Raw genomic sequence first — 16,008 nt, 5'->3', positions numbered from 1 at the left:
GTTGGAGAGATTTGATCAGTCGTATAGTAGAGAATCTCGGAAAGGTGGCCTTTTACCATCTTCAGAGATGGTGAGCATTTCAAGTTGATATTTAGTCTGAGATGAACCAATTAGTAGTTATTTTGAGGAGACAGTTATTACTTTTTGGGATAACACATCTATTTGGTATTGCCATTTTACAGTGGTTTATCTGTTAGTAAGAGTAACAAGGGTACTTGATCTCTAAACAGAGGAAATATCTTCAATTAAATACAGAATTTAACCAAAGAGTGGGGTAGGAATTGAATGGGGACTATTACCCTAGACTGGCAAAGCAGAAGCTTGTGACCTTTTACGTTGTTACAGACACAGGTACTCTTCCCTCTATGCCTGTAGTACTTCCAGCTTGTATGTGGAACGACTGTAATGATCATCACTGCTTTGTGAATCTCTCTTGCTTTTTCCCAGAATTCTAGAGCTTTCTGATGCTCTGCCTGAATTACCTCATACTCTGAAGTTACCAGGCTTACCTCTGTTTCCCAACAAGTTTCTTATTTCTTTAGTGTTGCTAATTTTAGGTAGGTATGAAGGAAGGCTGCCTTAAGAATAAGGCTTATCCCTGCATGAAGGAGATATTTATGTTTTGAAAGGGAGAGAAAAGAATCTAATACAGTATTTAGTGAGCACCTACTATGTGTCAGGTCTTTTGCTAAATATTTTGTATGTATTATCTCATTTTATCTTTGCAACAGAAGTGCTATCAAGAAACCAATGCTTGGAGAAGCTAAATAATATCCCTAACGTTATATAGTGGTTCTTATTATCTGCAGTTTCACTTTCTACGATTTCGCTTACCTATGGTCAAATGTGGTCTGAAAATGTTAAGTACAAAATTCAAGAAATAAACAATTTATAAGTTTTAAATTGCATGCCGTTCTGAGTAGCATGATGAAATCTTGTGCTGTCCAGCTCTGTCCCAACTTGGATGTGAATCATCCCTTTGTCCAGCGTCTCCATGCTGTAGACACTCCCTGGCCCATTAGTCACTTACTAGCCGCCTCAGTGATCGGGTGTTGTGATATCGCGTGCTTATTTTCAGGTAACCCTTATTTTATTTCATAATGGTCCAAAGCGCAAGAGTAGTGTTGCTCGCATATTGTTATAATTGTTCTATTTTATTGTTGTTGTTAATTTCTTACTGTGACTAATTTATAAATTAAACTTTATCATAGGAGTGTATATATAAAGAAAAACTGGCTGGGCGCGGTGTCTTGTGCCTATAATCCCAGCATTTTGGGAGGCCAAGGCAGACGGATCACCTGAGGCCAGGAGTTCAAGACCAGCCTGGCCAATGTGGCGAAACCCCGGCTCTACTAAAAATACAAAAATTAGCCAGGCGCGGTGGCATGTGTCTGTGGTTTCAGCTACTTGGGAGGCTGAGACATGAGAATCGCTTGAGCCCAGGAGGCGGAGGTTGCAATAAGCCGAGATTGCACCACTGCAGTCCAGCCTGGATGACAGAGGGAGACTCTGTCTCAAAAAAAAAAAAAAAAAAAAAAAAAAAAAAAGCTGTGCGTGGTTGTGTGTGCCTGTAGTCCCAGCTACTTGGGAGGCTGAGGTGGGAGGATTACTTGAGCCTAGGAGGTTGAGGCTGCAGTGAGCTGTGTGCTCCAGCCTGGGTGATGGAGTGAGACCTTGCCTTAAAAAGAAAAAAAAACAAACCAGAAAACATAGTCTATATGTTTATATAACATAGTCTGTATAGGATTTGGTACTGTCTGTGGTTTCAGGCATCCACTGGGAGTCTTGGAATGTATACCTCTCAGAGGAGGGGTTACCACTGTGTAGTGAATGAATAGCAAGAGCCAGTGTCTAAACAAAGGTCTTTGACTTCGGAGTTTTGGTTCTTTTTGAAATTAATGTGAAAGACATTTTTGAGTGTGTGTATGTGACATCTGTGTTGATGATTCTGAAATGTAGCTACCTGTTAACCTATTTATAAACTAGATTGCTGGAAAATAAGGTGCCTAGATCAGTCAAGCCACTGATCATTTGTCTCCCTTGCCTTCTCTTGTGTGGTTCTGTACCCACGGAGTTACAATTTAATAATATTTATCTATTGTATGGGTTGTTTAGTGGGTTGAATAGTGGCCCACCTCCCCAACCCCCAAAGATGTCCTATAAAATTGTTAGGAGAAAACACAGAGGTAAATCTTTATGACTTTGGATTTGGCGAAGGATTCTTAGATATGACACCAAGAGCATGAGCAACAAAATGATAAATAGGTAAATTGGACTTTATCAAAATTAAAAACTTGTGCTCCAGAGAACACCATCAATAAAGTGAAAAACAATTCACAGAATGGGATAAAATATTTGCAAATCATATATCTGATAAGGAATTTGTATCTAGAATATACGAAGAAGTCTTACAACGCCAGCATAAGACAAGTAACTCAATTAAATGGGCAAAGGATTTTAATAGACATTTCTCCCAGGAAGATATATGAATGACCCAGTAAACATGTGAAAAGATGCTCAACATCATTAGACATCGTAGAAACGTAATCAGAACAGCCGGGTGAGGTGGCTTATGCCTGTAATCCCAACAGTTTGGGAGGCCGAGGCAGGTGGATCACTTGAGGTCAGGAGTTCAAGACCAGCCTGGCCAACGTGGTGAAACCCTGTCTTTACTAAAAATGCAAAAAAAATTAGCCGAGCGTGGTGGTGTGCACCTGTAATACCAGCTATTCAGAAGGCTGAGGTGGGAGAATTGCTTGAACCCAGGAGGTGGAGGTTGCAGTGAGCCGAGATTGCCACCACTGCACTCCAGCCTGGGTGACAGAGTAAGACTCTGTCTCAAAAAAAAAAACAAAAAAAACCCATCAAAACCATGAGACACACCCACTAGAATCTAGATTAAAAAGTTAGATAACAATGTGTTTGTGAGGTAAAAGTTGGAGCCCTCATACACTGCTAGTGGAAATGTAAAATGGTACAGCCACTTTGGGAAAGAGTTTGGGAGTTCCTCAAATAATTAAAAGTTTAGAATTATGCCATGACCCAGCAATTTCACACCTAGCTATATACCCAAGAGAAATAAAAAATTTGTATCCACACGGAAACATGTATTTAGCAACATTATTCATCATCACGAAAAAGTGGAAACAACGCAAAAATCTGTCAGCGGATAGAATGTCCAAACAAAATGTGTTATATCCATACAATGATGATTATTCAGTAATAAAAAGAAATGAAGTACTAATATTTGCTGCAACATTGATAAACCTTGAAAGCATGCTGCGTGAAGGAAGCCAGTCACAAAAGACCACATACTATAGACTTTTCCTGAAAGTCCAGAATAAGGAAGTCTATATAGAGACACAAAGTAGATCAGTGGTTGCTTAGCGCTGGGGAAGAGGGAAAGTTGGGCATAGAGGAATGATAGCTAATGCGTATAAGATTTCTGGTTTTTTTTTTTTTTTAAATGAAGTCTCACTCTGTCACCAGGCTGGAGTGCAGTGGTGCGATCTTGGCCTACTGCAACCTCCACCTCCTGGGTTCGAGTGATTCTTCTGCCTCAGCCTCCCGAGTAGCTGTGACTACAGGCACGCGCCACCACGCCCAGCTAATTTTTTTTTTTTTTTTTTTTTTTGAGATGGAGTCTTGCTCTGTCGCTCAGGCTGGAGTGCAGTGGCGCAATCTTGGCTCACTGCAACCTCCGCCTCCCGGGTTCAAGCAATTCTCCTGTCTCAGACTCCTGAGTAGCTGGGATTACAGGCACATGTCACCACGCCTGTCTAATTTTTGTATTTTTAGTAGAGATGGGGTTTCACCATACTGGCTAGACTGGTCTCGAACTCCTGACCTCAGGTGATCCACCCGCCTTGGCCTCCCAAAGTGCTGAGATTATAGGTGTGAGCCACCGCGCCTGGCCAATTTTTTGTATTTTTAGTAGAGACGGGGTTTCACCATGTTGGCCAGGATGGTCTCGATCTCTTGACCTCGTGATCTGCCCACCTCGGCCTCCCAAAGTGCTGAGATTACAGGCGTGAGCCACCATGCCTGGCCAGGTTTCTTCTTGAAAAGATTCTAAAATTGATTGTCATCATGGTTGCATATATCTGTGAATATGTTAACAGGGCCTTTGGTATACTTTAAATGGGTGAATTGTATGCGAATTATATGTCAGTGAAGCTATTAAAAAAGATATATTCAAGTTCTAACTCCTAGTACCTGTGAATGTGACCTTTTTGGAAACAGGGTCTTTGACGATCTAAAGTTAAGATGAGATCATCGTGGATTTAGGGTGGACCCTAAAGCTAATGACAAGTGTCCTTACCAGAGACAGAAAAGAAGACACAGAGACACAGAGGGGAAGGCCATATGAAGATGAAGGCAGACATTAGAGTTATGCTGCTGCCAGCCAGAGAATATCAGGAGCCATCAGAAGCTGGAAAAGGCAAAGACGGATCCTCCCTTTGAGCCTTTGTGGGGATCGTGTCTCTCTTGACACCTTGATTTCAGACTTCTGGCCTCCAGAGCTGTGAGAGAGTAAATTTCTGTTGTTTTAAGCGACGGTGCTTGTGGTAACTTGTTGCAGCAGCTGTGGAAAACTAATGCAGCAAACATTGGGAATCTACAAAATGTGTAGGTTTTGAATCTTTCTATACCACTTAGTATCTGTGCAATCTTGGGCAAGTTTTTCAGTGTCTCTATACGCTTGTTTCCACATGTATGAAGGATAATCATACTGTTTTCATAGACTTGTTATAGGGATTAAGTGAGTTAATTATGCATGGAGCTTAAAGTAGCATTTGGCACATATTAATCACTGTATGTTAATGTTAACTATAAATTAGTTTCTGTGTGCCTTAGTTTCACCTCTGCTGTACACAGCTGTTCCTCTTCTCATGCTGTCCATTCAACAGGTAGTATCAGATATTCTCTCCTTTTTTGTGAAGAAAAGTTACTTTTTATTGCTCTAATCACTATGGGTTAAGGCTACTGTAGACTACCTTAGCAAAATGGGATAGGACCTTCATTAAGTCACTAATGTAACAGATGTTTCTCGAGAACTTTCTATGTGCCAGGCACTGGGAATATAGCTCAGAACAAGACAGTCACAGTCCTTGCCTTTAGGGACCAATAGGTGGTGTTAGATTATCAAATTACACAAATATGTGATTCCAAATTGTGATAAGTCTAAAGAAAAAGTAAAAGGTCACATTAGTTTTTAATAAAATATGTGTTACATTAGGTGAGAGGGTGGTTAGGGGAATTCTCTCTAAAGACTAGACATTTAGGCAGACAGCAAAAGAATAAGTAGGATTTATCCAGATTAAGAATGAGGACAAAGGAGCAATTTCCTTAAAAAGTGGAGCCTCAGTCTTTGCTGAAGACTTTTACTTTAGGTCAACAGAGATAGCTTGAGTAACTACCAAATGTCTAGTGGTTTACCTAATGCTGTTGGGAAATAAAACAGGTTGAGTTGGATGTGACGAGGTGTTGGATATGTCTTAGGTGGCAAGACCAACTAATACTGCAAGGAAGTTTCTATTGTAATTTTACTATAATTAAGTGCTAAGGCAATTTTTGAGGAAGAAAAAAATAAGCAACTCTTAAGGATCATTTCATTTCTGATAGGGAATTATAGGAAGATTGCATATAATCTTTACTCACCCAACAAAGATTGTATTATCGTTGTAGTCTGAAATGAAAGTCATGAAGGACAAGGTCTCCAAGATTCCTGCATAAAAATTTGAGGGTTCCAGGACACAGACTCAGTTACTGGGTTTTCCTTTTTCTTCTTCCTTGCAATATGTCACTGGGTGTGAAGAAGGAAAGAAGGTGGGTTCTGGGTCGGTGCTCCTCCCAGATTAGTGAATAATAGCGAAGACTTAGCTTCTTGTGCACAGTTGCCACTCCTCCCCCAATACACAGTGGGGAAAATTCTGTGTGTGGTTCACCCTGAGGCAGGAAGCCTGGAAGAAAGAATCTTCTTGCCTCTCTTCCTCACATCTCTCATTCTCTTAAGCATCTTGACTCTAAGAGGTCCTCTGAGTATTGATTTTAACAGCCGTGGAAGGTAGGACAGTGTGAAATTCAGATGAATGAAGTGAGAAAGGTAAAGGGTGAAAAAGCTTTGGTCCTGAGGGCAACAGAAAATGAAAGCATTTGTTGATAAATGATTTACGTTGGCAGCTTAGAGAATGTTTTGAACAGTGGCCATGTCATCAGAACAAGTGTGATTTCCTAAGAGCACTACTTTAAAAGGTAATATTAATTTGGATGAATACGTTCTGATATATTAAAATGTCAACATTCTTATTTCATAGCTATGTTTAGTTTTTTAAAATGTTGGATAAAAGAAAAAACGAATTTCATTCTATTACCATAAGGCAAAGACACGACTTGGGATGAGATGGAAAAGTATGTGTGAAACCTTGAAACTTTTTGCCACAATAGTGCCCTGAAGGGTTTAAAGGTTAAAAAATTCAGCGTATATTTGAGTTGACTCATACATTTTTAAGGACGGGTGTCCATTTCCTCCCTCTATGTTACTATATCAAGTCAAGCTGATGAAGTGAGAGCCAAAGAAAACAAGCCCATCCCCCAACACCCCACCAAGATTGCAGAAATGCTGGTTAGTTGATTTCTAATGTCAACTGTTCTTTCAGTGAGAGATTTGCAGGGAAGAAAATCAGATGTTGTTTTGAAGAAGTGCTTTTCTTTTTTTGAAAGCAAAAACTGAGAATTTATTGTTTCATGTATTGGAAGAGTTGGGGAGTGGCCTGACCTCTGGCAGAGCTGAATTTAGTGACATAGATATAGCCAGATTCTTTTCTTTTCTCTTTGCTTCTTGAGTCTGCTTTTCTCCATCAGGCTCCTCTCTCCCTTCAAGGTGCAAGATGGCCACCTGCAGTTCCAGGTGAAGAAGTGTTTTAGAATATTATGACCCTGGAGGCTTTTCTTCAAGCTTTAGTAAAACCGTAGTCATGCACCTCATAAGGATGTTTTGGTCATGGACTGCATACATAAAGGTGGTCCCATAGGATTATAATAGAGTATTTTTACTGTACCTTTTGTATGTATAGATCATTAAATGTACAAATTCTTACATTATGTTACAGTTGCCTACAGTATTCAGTACGTTAACGTTGCTGTACAGGTTTGTAGCCTAGAAGAAATACACTACACCACGAAGGTCTGTAAGTGCTCTCTCTGATGTTCGCGCAACATGAAATAGCCTAACAACTGTCAACCTTATTAAAATAATGATTCAGAAACTGTGATTAGGTATAGAGTTTATTCAGGCCCAAAAGGTGGAAAATGGCCACCTGGAAGCATAAATTCAAGTTGCCTTGAATATATACGATTAGCAGATGTTACAAGTGATTTTGTTTGTTCATTTCTTTTGAGACAGGGTCTCTCTCTGTCACCCAGGCTGGAATGCAGTGGCGGGATCATGGCTCACTGCAGCCTCAACCTCCCAGACTCAAGTGATCCTCCCGCCCCTGCCTCCCAAGTAGTTGGGACCACAGGTGTGCACCACCATGCCCAGCCAATTTTTGTATTTTTGTAGAGACAGGGTTTTGCTTTGTTGCCCAGGCTGGGCTTGAACTCCTGGGCTCAAGTGATCAGCCCACCTTGGCCTCCCAAAGTGTTGGGATTACAGGTGTGAGCCATTGCACCTGGCCCCAGGTGGGTTTTTAAGGAAAAAAGAAGAGGCAGTTCCTAAGTTGTTTAACAAGAGTTTACATTAACATAAATTATTAATTGGCTGTACATTGTTCTTTGTATTCCAAATTCCAGGAATATGACAATAATAAGGGAGGCAGCTAGTCAGGAACAAAAATGCCTTTAAGCAATTGCCACTGGGCACGGAGGGTGGCGCTGGCCAAAGTCCTATGCTTACGTCTCTCTGGGCCTGATAAATTTTGCAAACCTCACATAGTTCAGACTACTTGAAGTTATTTTTCTTTTCTCACAACGCATTTCTCAGAACGTATCTCTTTTGCTTGACTGTACGTGGATTATTAGGGAAATAAAAACTTTGATAAGTTTAATATGTTTTACAGGACTACTTAATAGCTTGTTTATGCCTTTAAGTGTTAACCTATTCTGATAAGGCATTTATAATTGGTTGAACTTGTTATTTGTGGTCATTTTCATAAAATATGTGGACGTTTCCTTATCCCTTTATTTTTTTAATTTAAAAACAAAATCAGAGGCAAGTTTTTATTATATCAGCATTTATTAAAATAAGTTGGGCAGAATGATGGACTCAGAAAATGAGTGTGTTTGTAGGGCAGCCTCCAAGGCCCACAGGAAGCTTGCAGTTGATGTTTTTTAACTTTTAGGTTCAGAGGTAATGTGCAGGTTTGTTGTATAGGTAAATTGCATGTCACAGGAGTTTGGTGTACAGATTATTTTGCCACCCAGGTAATAAGCATGGTACCTGGCAGGTAGTTTTTTGATCCTCACCCTCCCTCCCTCCCTCCCCCCTCAGGTAGTCTCAAGTGTCTGTTGTTCCTTTCTTTGTGTCCGTGTGTACTCAGTGTTTTGCTCCCACTTATAAGTGAGAACGTGTGGTATTTGGTTTCTTTCCCTGGATTAGTTTGCTTAGGATAATGGCCTCCAGCTCTATCCATGTTGCTGTAAAGGCCGTGATCTCATTCTTTTTTATGGCTGCATAGTATTTCATGGTGTATATTTACCACATTTTCTTTATTCAGTCTACCATTGATGGGCATTTAGGTTGATTCCATGTCTTTGCTATTGTGAATAGTGCTATGATGAACATACGGGTGCATGTGTCTTTATGGTGAACTGTTTATATTCCTTTGGGTATGTACTCAATAATGGGATTGCTGGGTTGAATGGTAATTCTGCTTTGAGTTCTTTGGGAAATCACCACACTGCTTCCACAGTAACTCATCTAATTTGCATTCCCACCAGCGGTGTATAAGTGTTCCTTTTTCTCTGCAACCTTGCCAGCATCTGTTATTTTTTGACTTTTTAGTAACAGCCGTTCTGACTGGTGTGATATTGTATCTCATTGTGGTTTTGATTTGCATTTCGCTAATGATTAGTGATGTTCAGCATTTTTTCATGCTTGTTGACTGTGTGTATGTCTTTTTTTGAAAAGTGTCTGTTCATGTCCTTCGCCTACTCTTTAATGCAGTTGTTTGGTTTTTGCTTGTTGATTTAAGTTCCCTTTAGATTCTGAGTAGTAGACTTTTGTGGGATGCATAGTTTGCAAACATTTTCTCCCATTAGGTAGGTTGTCTACTTTTTGTTGATAGTTTCTTTTGCTGTGCAGAAGCTGTTTAGTTTAATTAGGTCTCATTTGTCAATTTTTGTTTTTGTTGCAATTGCTTTTGATATCTTTGTCTTGAAATCTTTTCCAGGTCCTATGTCTAGAAACAGTATTTCCTAGGTTATCTTCCAGGGTTTTTATAGCTTTAGGTTTTACATTTAAGTCTTTAATCCACCTTGAGTTGAATTTTGAGTATGGTATAAGGAGGGGTCCAGTTTCAGTTTTTTGCATATGGCTAGCCAGTTATTCCAGCACCATTTATTGAATAGGGAGTCCTTTCCTTATTGCTTGGTTTTTTTTTTTTTTTTTTTTTTTGACTTTGCCAAAGATCAGATGGGTATAGGTGTGCAGCATTGTTTCTGTACTTTATTCTGTCCCATTGGTCTGTGTGCCTGTTTTGTTCCAGTACCATGCTATTTTGGTTACTGTAGCCCTGTAGAAAAGTTTGAGTTTGAAGTTGGGTAACATGATGCCTCCAGCTTTGTTCTTTTTGCTTAGGAGTGCCTTGACTATTTGAGCTCCTTTTTTGGTTCCATATACATTTTAAAATAGTTTTTTTCTAATTCTGTGAAGAATGTCATTGGTAGTTTGATAGGAATAGCCCTGAATCTATAAATTGCTTTGGGCAATATGGCCATTTTAACAAAATTGATTATTCCTATCCATGAGCATGGAATGTTTTTCCATTTGTTTGTGTCATCTCTGATTTCTTTGAGTAGTATTTTGTAATTCTTGTTATAGAGATCTTTCACCTCTCTGGTTAGCTGTATTCCTGTATTTTATTCTTTTTGTGGCTGTCGTGAATGGGATTGTGTTCTTGATTTGGCTCTTGGCTTGATTGTTGTTGGTATATAGGAATGTTAGTTATTTTTGCGCATTGATTTTGTGTCTTGGGACTTGGCTGAAGTTGTTTATCAGCTTAAGGAGATTTGGGCTGAGACTATGGGGTTTTCTAGATACAGCGTCATGTCTGCAAACAGGGATAGGTTGACTTCCTCTCTTCATATTTGAGTGCCTTTTATTTCTTGCCTGATTGCTCTGGCCAGGACTTAAGTACTGTGTTGAATAGGAGTGATGAGATAGGGCATCCTTGCCTGGTTCCGGTTTTCAAGAAGAGTGCTTCTACCTTTTGCCCATTCAGTATGATGTTGGCTGTGGGTTTGTTATAGCTTATCCCTTTATTATATTCGTGTTTCTGTTGGAAACAGATGCATCACTTCAACTTTTAGCATCTTTTTAAAAAACATAACTGATAATAATGATCAGATCTTAATATTTTAGAAATTTTGAATCAATAAATTGTGAATGCAGTGATTTAAAAACATAAACCCCGGAACCAAACTGGGCTCAAATCTCAGCTCTGCCATTTGCTAGCTGTGTGACTTCAGATTACTTAACCTTTCTCTGCTTAAATTTCTTATTCTTATATAAAATGGGGATGATAAGAGTACCTTTCTCTTAGCCTAAAAGAACCTGGCACATAGAAAATACCATTACTGCTGCTGCTACTACTATTACTGCTGCTGCTGCTGCTGTTATTGTATCTATGCTGTACTTCTCCAAAATCTTTATTCTCCAACACACCCCAAACACCGCTGTCTCAGCTGCATTATTGAGTCCAGAATATGTTGAAAGAGAATCATAGATGTATTTTCATTCTTGATTATAGCCAAAAGGCCAAGAAGTGATATGTAGACATATTTCTAAATGAAAGAATGAAGATACAAATTAAAACCAAACTAGGTGGTAAAGTGATTTGACAGCATTCCTGTTTCAGAGTCTGCTCTGCACTGCCCGTTCTGACCCACCTTTATTTTGCGGAAGACACTGGTTTTTCTTTTTAACTTAAGCCTTAGCATCAAGGACATGTGACTTGTGCTTCATTTTCATTGTCTAGGATTTTCCTTGGAGATGCTGCTGATCTATGCCAAAAGTCTGGGATGTATGCACCACTTCTGTGTGAGTTTATTCTGATTGAACTAGGCTTAATTAGATTCTCTTTTCTTTCGTTTTCTCTTTAAAAACTTGGAAACCATTTTGTTGTTCCTGAGTTGTAAGGCTGAACATGTTTGCTTAAGTAAATCTCTTGGGATCTAATCTGGCATCCACTCAGGTCTTGTTAAATGAGAGCTTTAAAAGCCTCTTGCTGAGTGGGCTCCATCATTGTTGACCAAATGTTTCAAGATGTAGGCACAAAGCGCTTTTGTCAGTTTTTCAAGTGTAGTTTAATTTTGAAGTAATTGTGCTTTTCTACTTTTAAAGTATTTAAAAAGTACTTTTAAAGAGTACTTTTAAAGATAAAAAAACACAGGAGTGGCAAGTTTAACAAGATCACGTTCTTCTTGTTTCTTTATAAATTTCTGTTACCCATCTGGTTTACTTGGAAGCAATGCTGAACTTGACTTATGTGACTGTTTTATCTAGAAGAGGCAGCAAGATTTTTCTCTTCATGTAAAGCAACAAGGTAACATTTGTCTTCTTCCAATGGATATGTAAAAAGGGTGTGTAGTCCCTTCAGATTACTCTTGGCTCTTCACCCCCCTCCTCATGCTGCAAAGCAGATTTTTTGTTATTAAACAGATTTTTAATTTTTCTTAGATTTTTAATTTATTCAGTCCTCTGCTCTTTATATTACACACCCACCATTGATGCATACTGGCATACAGATAAAGTCTAATTCAGAGAAATTGGCTGCAAGAATTCTTAAAGACTATATTGTGGTTTACACAGAAACCAATTTCCTGTAGTCAAAATTGAGATAATAGAAGAGTACAGTTATCTTAATTCATAATAGTATAAGTATGAGGCCATTGGAATTAGCAGGAGATCTGTCTGGGGCAGCCTTGACAATCAGAGCAGAGCCATGTCCCAGAGTCAGCCAGGCCAATGACCATCCCCAGTTATGGAGGTGTTGAAAACCTGCACGGTGAAAGTCCTGCAAATGCTGTGCATTGTGCTGAATCATTGCACGTGCTTCCAGTCCCCTTAGCCCTTTTTCATGGGAACCATACCTTCTTAGAACTTGAGATTACTAAATATGAAAAATATCTCTAAGTTTCCTTTTTACTTTGGAGATAGGAACCCTGAGAGATAACCCAAATCACTGTTTTTATTTTATAGATTTGGAAACTGAAGCTGGAGATGTTACATAGTTTACACAAAATCACCCATGACTTCTTGGCTGAGCTGCAACTAAACCCGGGTCTCTGGCTTCCCAAATTAGTGTTCCTTTCACCGATCCATGCTGTCTTTGCTTATCCATTCAATTAGCAAATGTAATTGAAGGACTCTAATTAGTTTGGCTTCTAAAGGCTTTTGTAGTTGATGTCAGACTGGCAACAAGGTTGGTTTTTTTTTCCTCCCAGCTTTTGAGTTGTGGCCAGATTTTGTCAGTCAATTATTTCAGGGTCTTGAAGTCATCACATGGATGGTGAGATTATTTGAATGTCTGTTTATCTGTCTGATAAACATGCCTTTGTAGTACAAATTAGAGACTGTTAGGATGTACCAAATACACACACACACACGCACACACACACACAGAGAGAGAGAGAGAGAAAGAGAGTGTGTGTTATTAGGTATAGAGCAGTTGTGGCCAGTACAGTGGTGACATTCCAGCTATCACTACCGTTGTGTGTTTTTTCCGGGCCTGTGAGCTTTGACACTACTTTCCTATATAATTGAGGGGTTAGCAGTATTCTGGCAATGCAGCCATCTCAAGAAGCAGATGCTAGGGATGCAGGGGGCTGATTGGCCACCCCATGCACTTGGCAAGTGCCCGAATTGGCACTGCCAGTTTATGGGATTAAGAAACTTGGAGCTGTGAAACATCCTTAGACCTGTGAGCTAATTGTTGGTGCCCTTCAGGGCCCCTCTAAAGGAGTTACGTAGATGGAATTTAATTTCTTTCAGTGGGAGAGAACTCAATTCCTAAGAGAGAGTTGAAATTAACTCTTAGACCTCAGGTCTTACTGATGTCCCTTAAAGGTCTAGAAGGATGGAGCTGCAATAGAAGGAAAGTATGCCATTGTTTTGCATTGTGTTTATTAGAGTAGGATGAACAAATGGGACTAAGTAACATATATTTGGTATAGTATAGGAGTAGAGAAGTATGACTACTACAACTTTTTTTTTCTTATTTCACTGAGCTCTATTTTTCTTGAGTAAACTTGAACTGTTTGCCAGGAAATAGTTGCCTCTTCTAGAGTCTCAATATTTATGAAGGTGTAGGAAAGGTTTTCATGCAACTTAAGCGCTTATTTCTTTGTAATTTGATGGAAAATTTTTTAATTTTTAGAATTATTTGTAGCAAGTCCTCATTATATATCAAAATATACAGGTTGAATGTATCTCATTGTAGATTATAAAATGCTGCATTGTCTTTAGAGTGAAACATTAAAAGAGAATATCTTTTTTTGTTGTTTTAGGGTCTGAGATATTTTATAATATCATTTCCTAGCTTGTTAATACACAATATGCCAGGATACTTGATTTACTGAAATTTTAAAGAGTGACTTAAGAAACTGCTTTTTGTTAAAGCTACATTTATCCTGAATTTGATTTAGAAGTTGATAGTCTCTTGTGGAAAATTAAAATGTAATTACTTCTAGCTCTTAATATTTAGATTACGCACTCTGTTTGGCTTCCTATTCTTTTACTTTCATCAAATGCACATAAAATACAAAAAGAAAATGTGTAAACTTCTACCACATGAAAAGCAGAGGCATTCCTATTTGTAAGATGCTTACATGTCCCTTCACATTTTCTAGTAGAAATAACGTTTCTACATGCATAATGTATGTAGAATTATGTCAGTTTTTACATATGTAACTCATTCTGGAGAGAAATCCTCAATAATCTGCCTGATCGTCTTTTGTCTTTTTTTAACGAAGAGAAAAAAGGCTTTGCAGAAGATGTTGTGACAGTTGGGATGCCGGATTTCTTTTCTTTTTCTTTTTTTTAAGAGACAGGTCTCGCTCTGTTGCCCAGGCAGGCTGGAGTATGGTGGCGCGATCATAGCTCACCGTAACCTCCAACGCCTGGACTTAAGTTATCCTCCCATCTTAGCCTCCCAAGGAGCTGGGACTACTGGTGCGCCCCACTACACCCAGCTAATTTTTCTATTTTTTGGTAGAGATGGAGTCTCACCGTGTTACCCCGACTGGTCTCCACCTCCTGGGTTCAGGCAGTCCTCCTGCTCCGGCCTCCCAAAGTGCTGGGATTACAGGCGTGAGTCATTGTGCCCAGCTGATTCATTCTATTAAAGGAGAGTTTGAGTCAAGGAGGGAGCTCCTGGTCTCTCCTGACCTCTTTGGTTGCCAGTTGGCTGGCCAGGTTTATCAAGGCGAATATGTGGAAAAGAGCCAGAGAGCTGGGGATGGGGGATGTGAGTAACAGTGCATCTACTCATGCATGCACCTAAGCAAACAGGATAGACAGCGCAATTTTCCTTTGCAGTATGTTCGTGGTCATTATTAAAGCAGAAATGAGGGTTGAGAGAGTGCCCTGATGCCTATTCATATATCTTTATTCTGTATGTAGTTTCCACATAAGTTTCGGTAGCTCATACTGTTAGCCTTCCTGGTGGTACTTGCAGTCATTGTAGTAAGTGTTTATGTCCTTGTCCTGACCTTTTCTTTTCTGAAACAGACTTTTCTTTTCTGAAACAGATATTTTCTTCTTTTTTTTTTTGCTTGAAAATACAGACTGGAGGATGGTGGGGACTGGGACTTGAGATTTTGTTAGGGGATTTTGCTGCCCACCAAATCACTAATGAATCCTACAGTTGAGTTACCAGCGTTGTTGTACTAGAATATTTTTCTTAGTCAAAGTGTATACCAAAGATTATGCTGTTTAGGAATCCAACTTGGAAGAACCCATGAGAAGTGTGTCTGTTCCCAGGACTGCTGGGTTTTGCCCTTTTACCCTCAACTCCCTTCACACTTTTAAAAATAAACGATAGATTTGATTTCACAGAAACTGCATCTGTATATGTATAATGATGTGCCTTTATTTTGGGCAGTAAGCTTTTTTTTTTTTTTTGGTCATTTGCGAACAAGGATTAGTCTTTATGCACTGTCACTGTTATAGGCATGCATGAAAAGTGGATCCTGTTTGTGCTCTAGAAACTGCTTACATTTTAATTTAAATAATGTGCCTTTGCAATTTTTTTTAAAGGTAGTATCTTCCCCAGCAGATGTTGCTGAAAAAGCTGACAGAATTATTACAATGCTGCCCACCAGTATCAATGCAATAGAAGCTTATTCCGGAGCAAATGGGATTCTAAAGTATGTATTTCTCACCTGTGGATATTTTCTTGTTATGATAGTTCATGAATTTCACGTGTTAGAACTATTAGGAAATTACAATTGTGTTTGTTAAACCTTTCTATACTGTTTTTATTTCATAAAGTGAATAGTGTGGTGGTTTTCTCATTGTAAAAGGCTTATTTTTTCACTGAAGTCAAGTATGTGACAATGTGTATAAAATTTTTTGGTTCCGTTTCTTTGCTTTAACTCTTGCGTTAAACTTATCCTTTCACTAGTAACATGTTTAAGAGACTTTTAAAGCTTACATTTGAAGCTGCAACTGTTAATAATATAATTTTCTTACAGCTTATAGAAATTCAGGAAAAGGGTTTTATGAAAAATATAGCCAAACACTGGAAAGAACACCATCGTTTAACATTTTATTATACGAAAAAAAGT

At 38.9% G+C, this 16,008-nt stretch overlaps 1 protein-coding gene across 2 annotated transcripts in view; it reads left to right on the top strand.

Annotated features, from left to right (window-relative positions):
• Positions 1-16,008, top strand: part of HIBADH (3-hydroxyisobutyrate dehydrogenase) — a 213,195-nt gene that overhangs the window by 94,112 nt on the left and 103,075 nt on the right. For both annotated transcript variants that reach the window (XM_009452826.4, XM_519013.6), the window contains exon 3: positions 15,479-15,588. In XM_009452826.4, coding sequence (XP_009451101.1) covers positions 15,479-15,588 — 110 coding nt within the window. The remainder of the gene's footprint in view (positions 1-15,478; positions 15,589-16,008) is intronic.

The sequence above is a fragment of the Pan troglodytes genome, chromosome 6 (assembly GCF_028858775.2).
Source record: "Pan troglodytes isolate AG18354 chromosome 6, NHGRI_mPanTro3-v2.0_pri, whole genome shotgun sequence".
Taxonomy (NCBI): domain Eukaryota; kingdom Metazoa; phylum Chordata; class Mammalia; order Primates; family Hominidae; genus Pan; species Pan troglodytes.
This window is presented reverse-complemented; position numbering and strand designations above follow the sequence as displayed.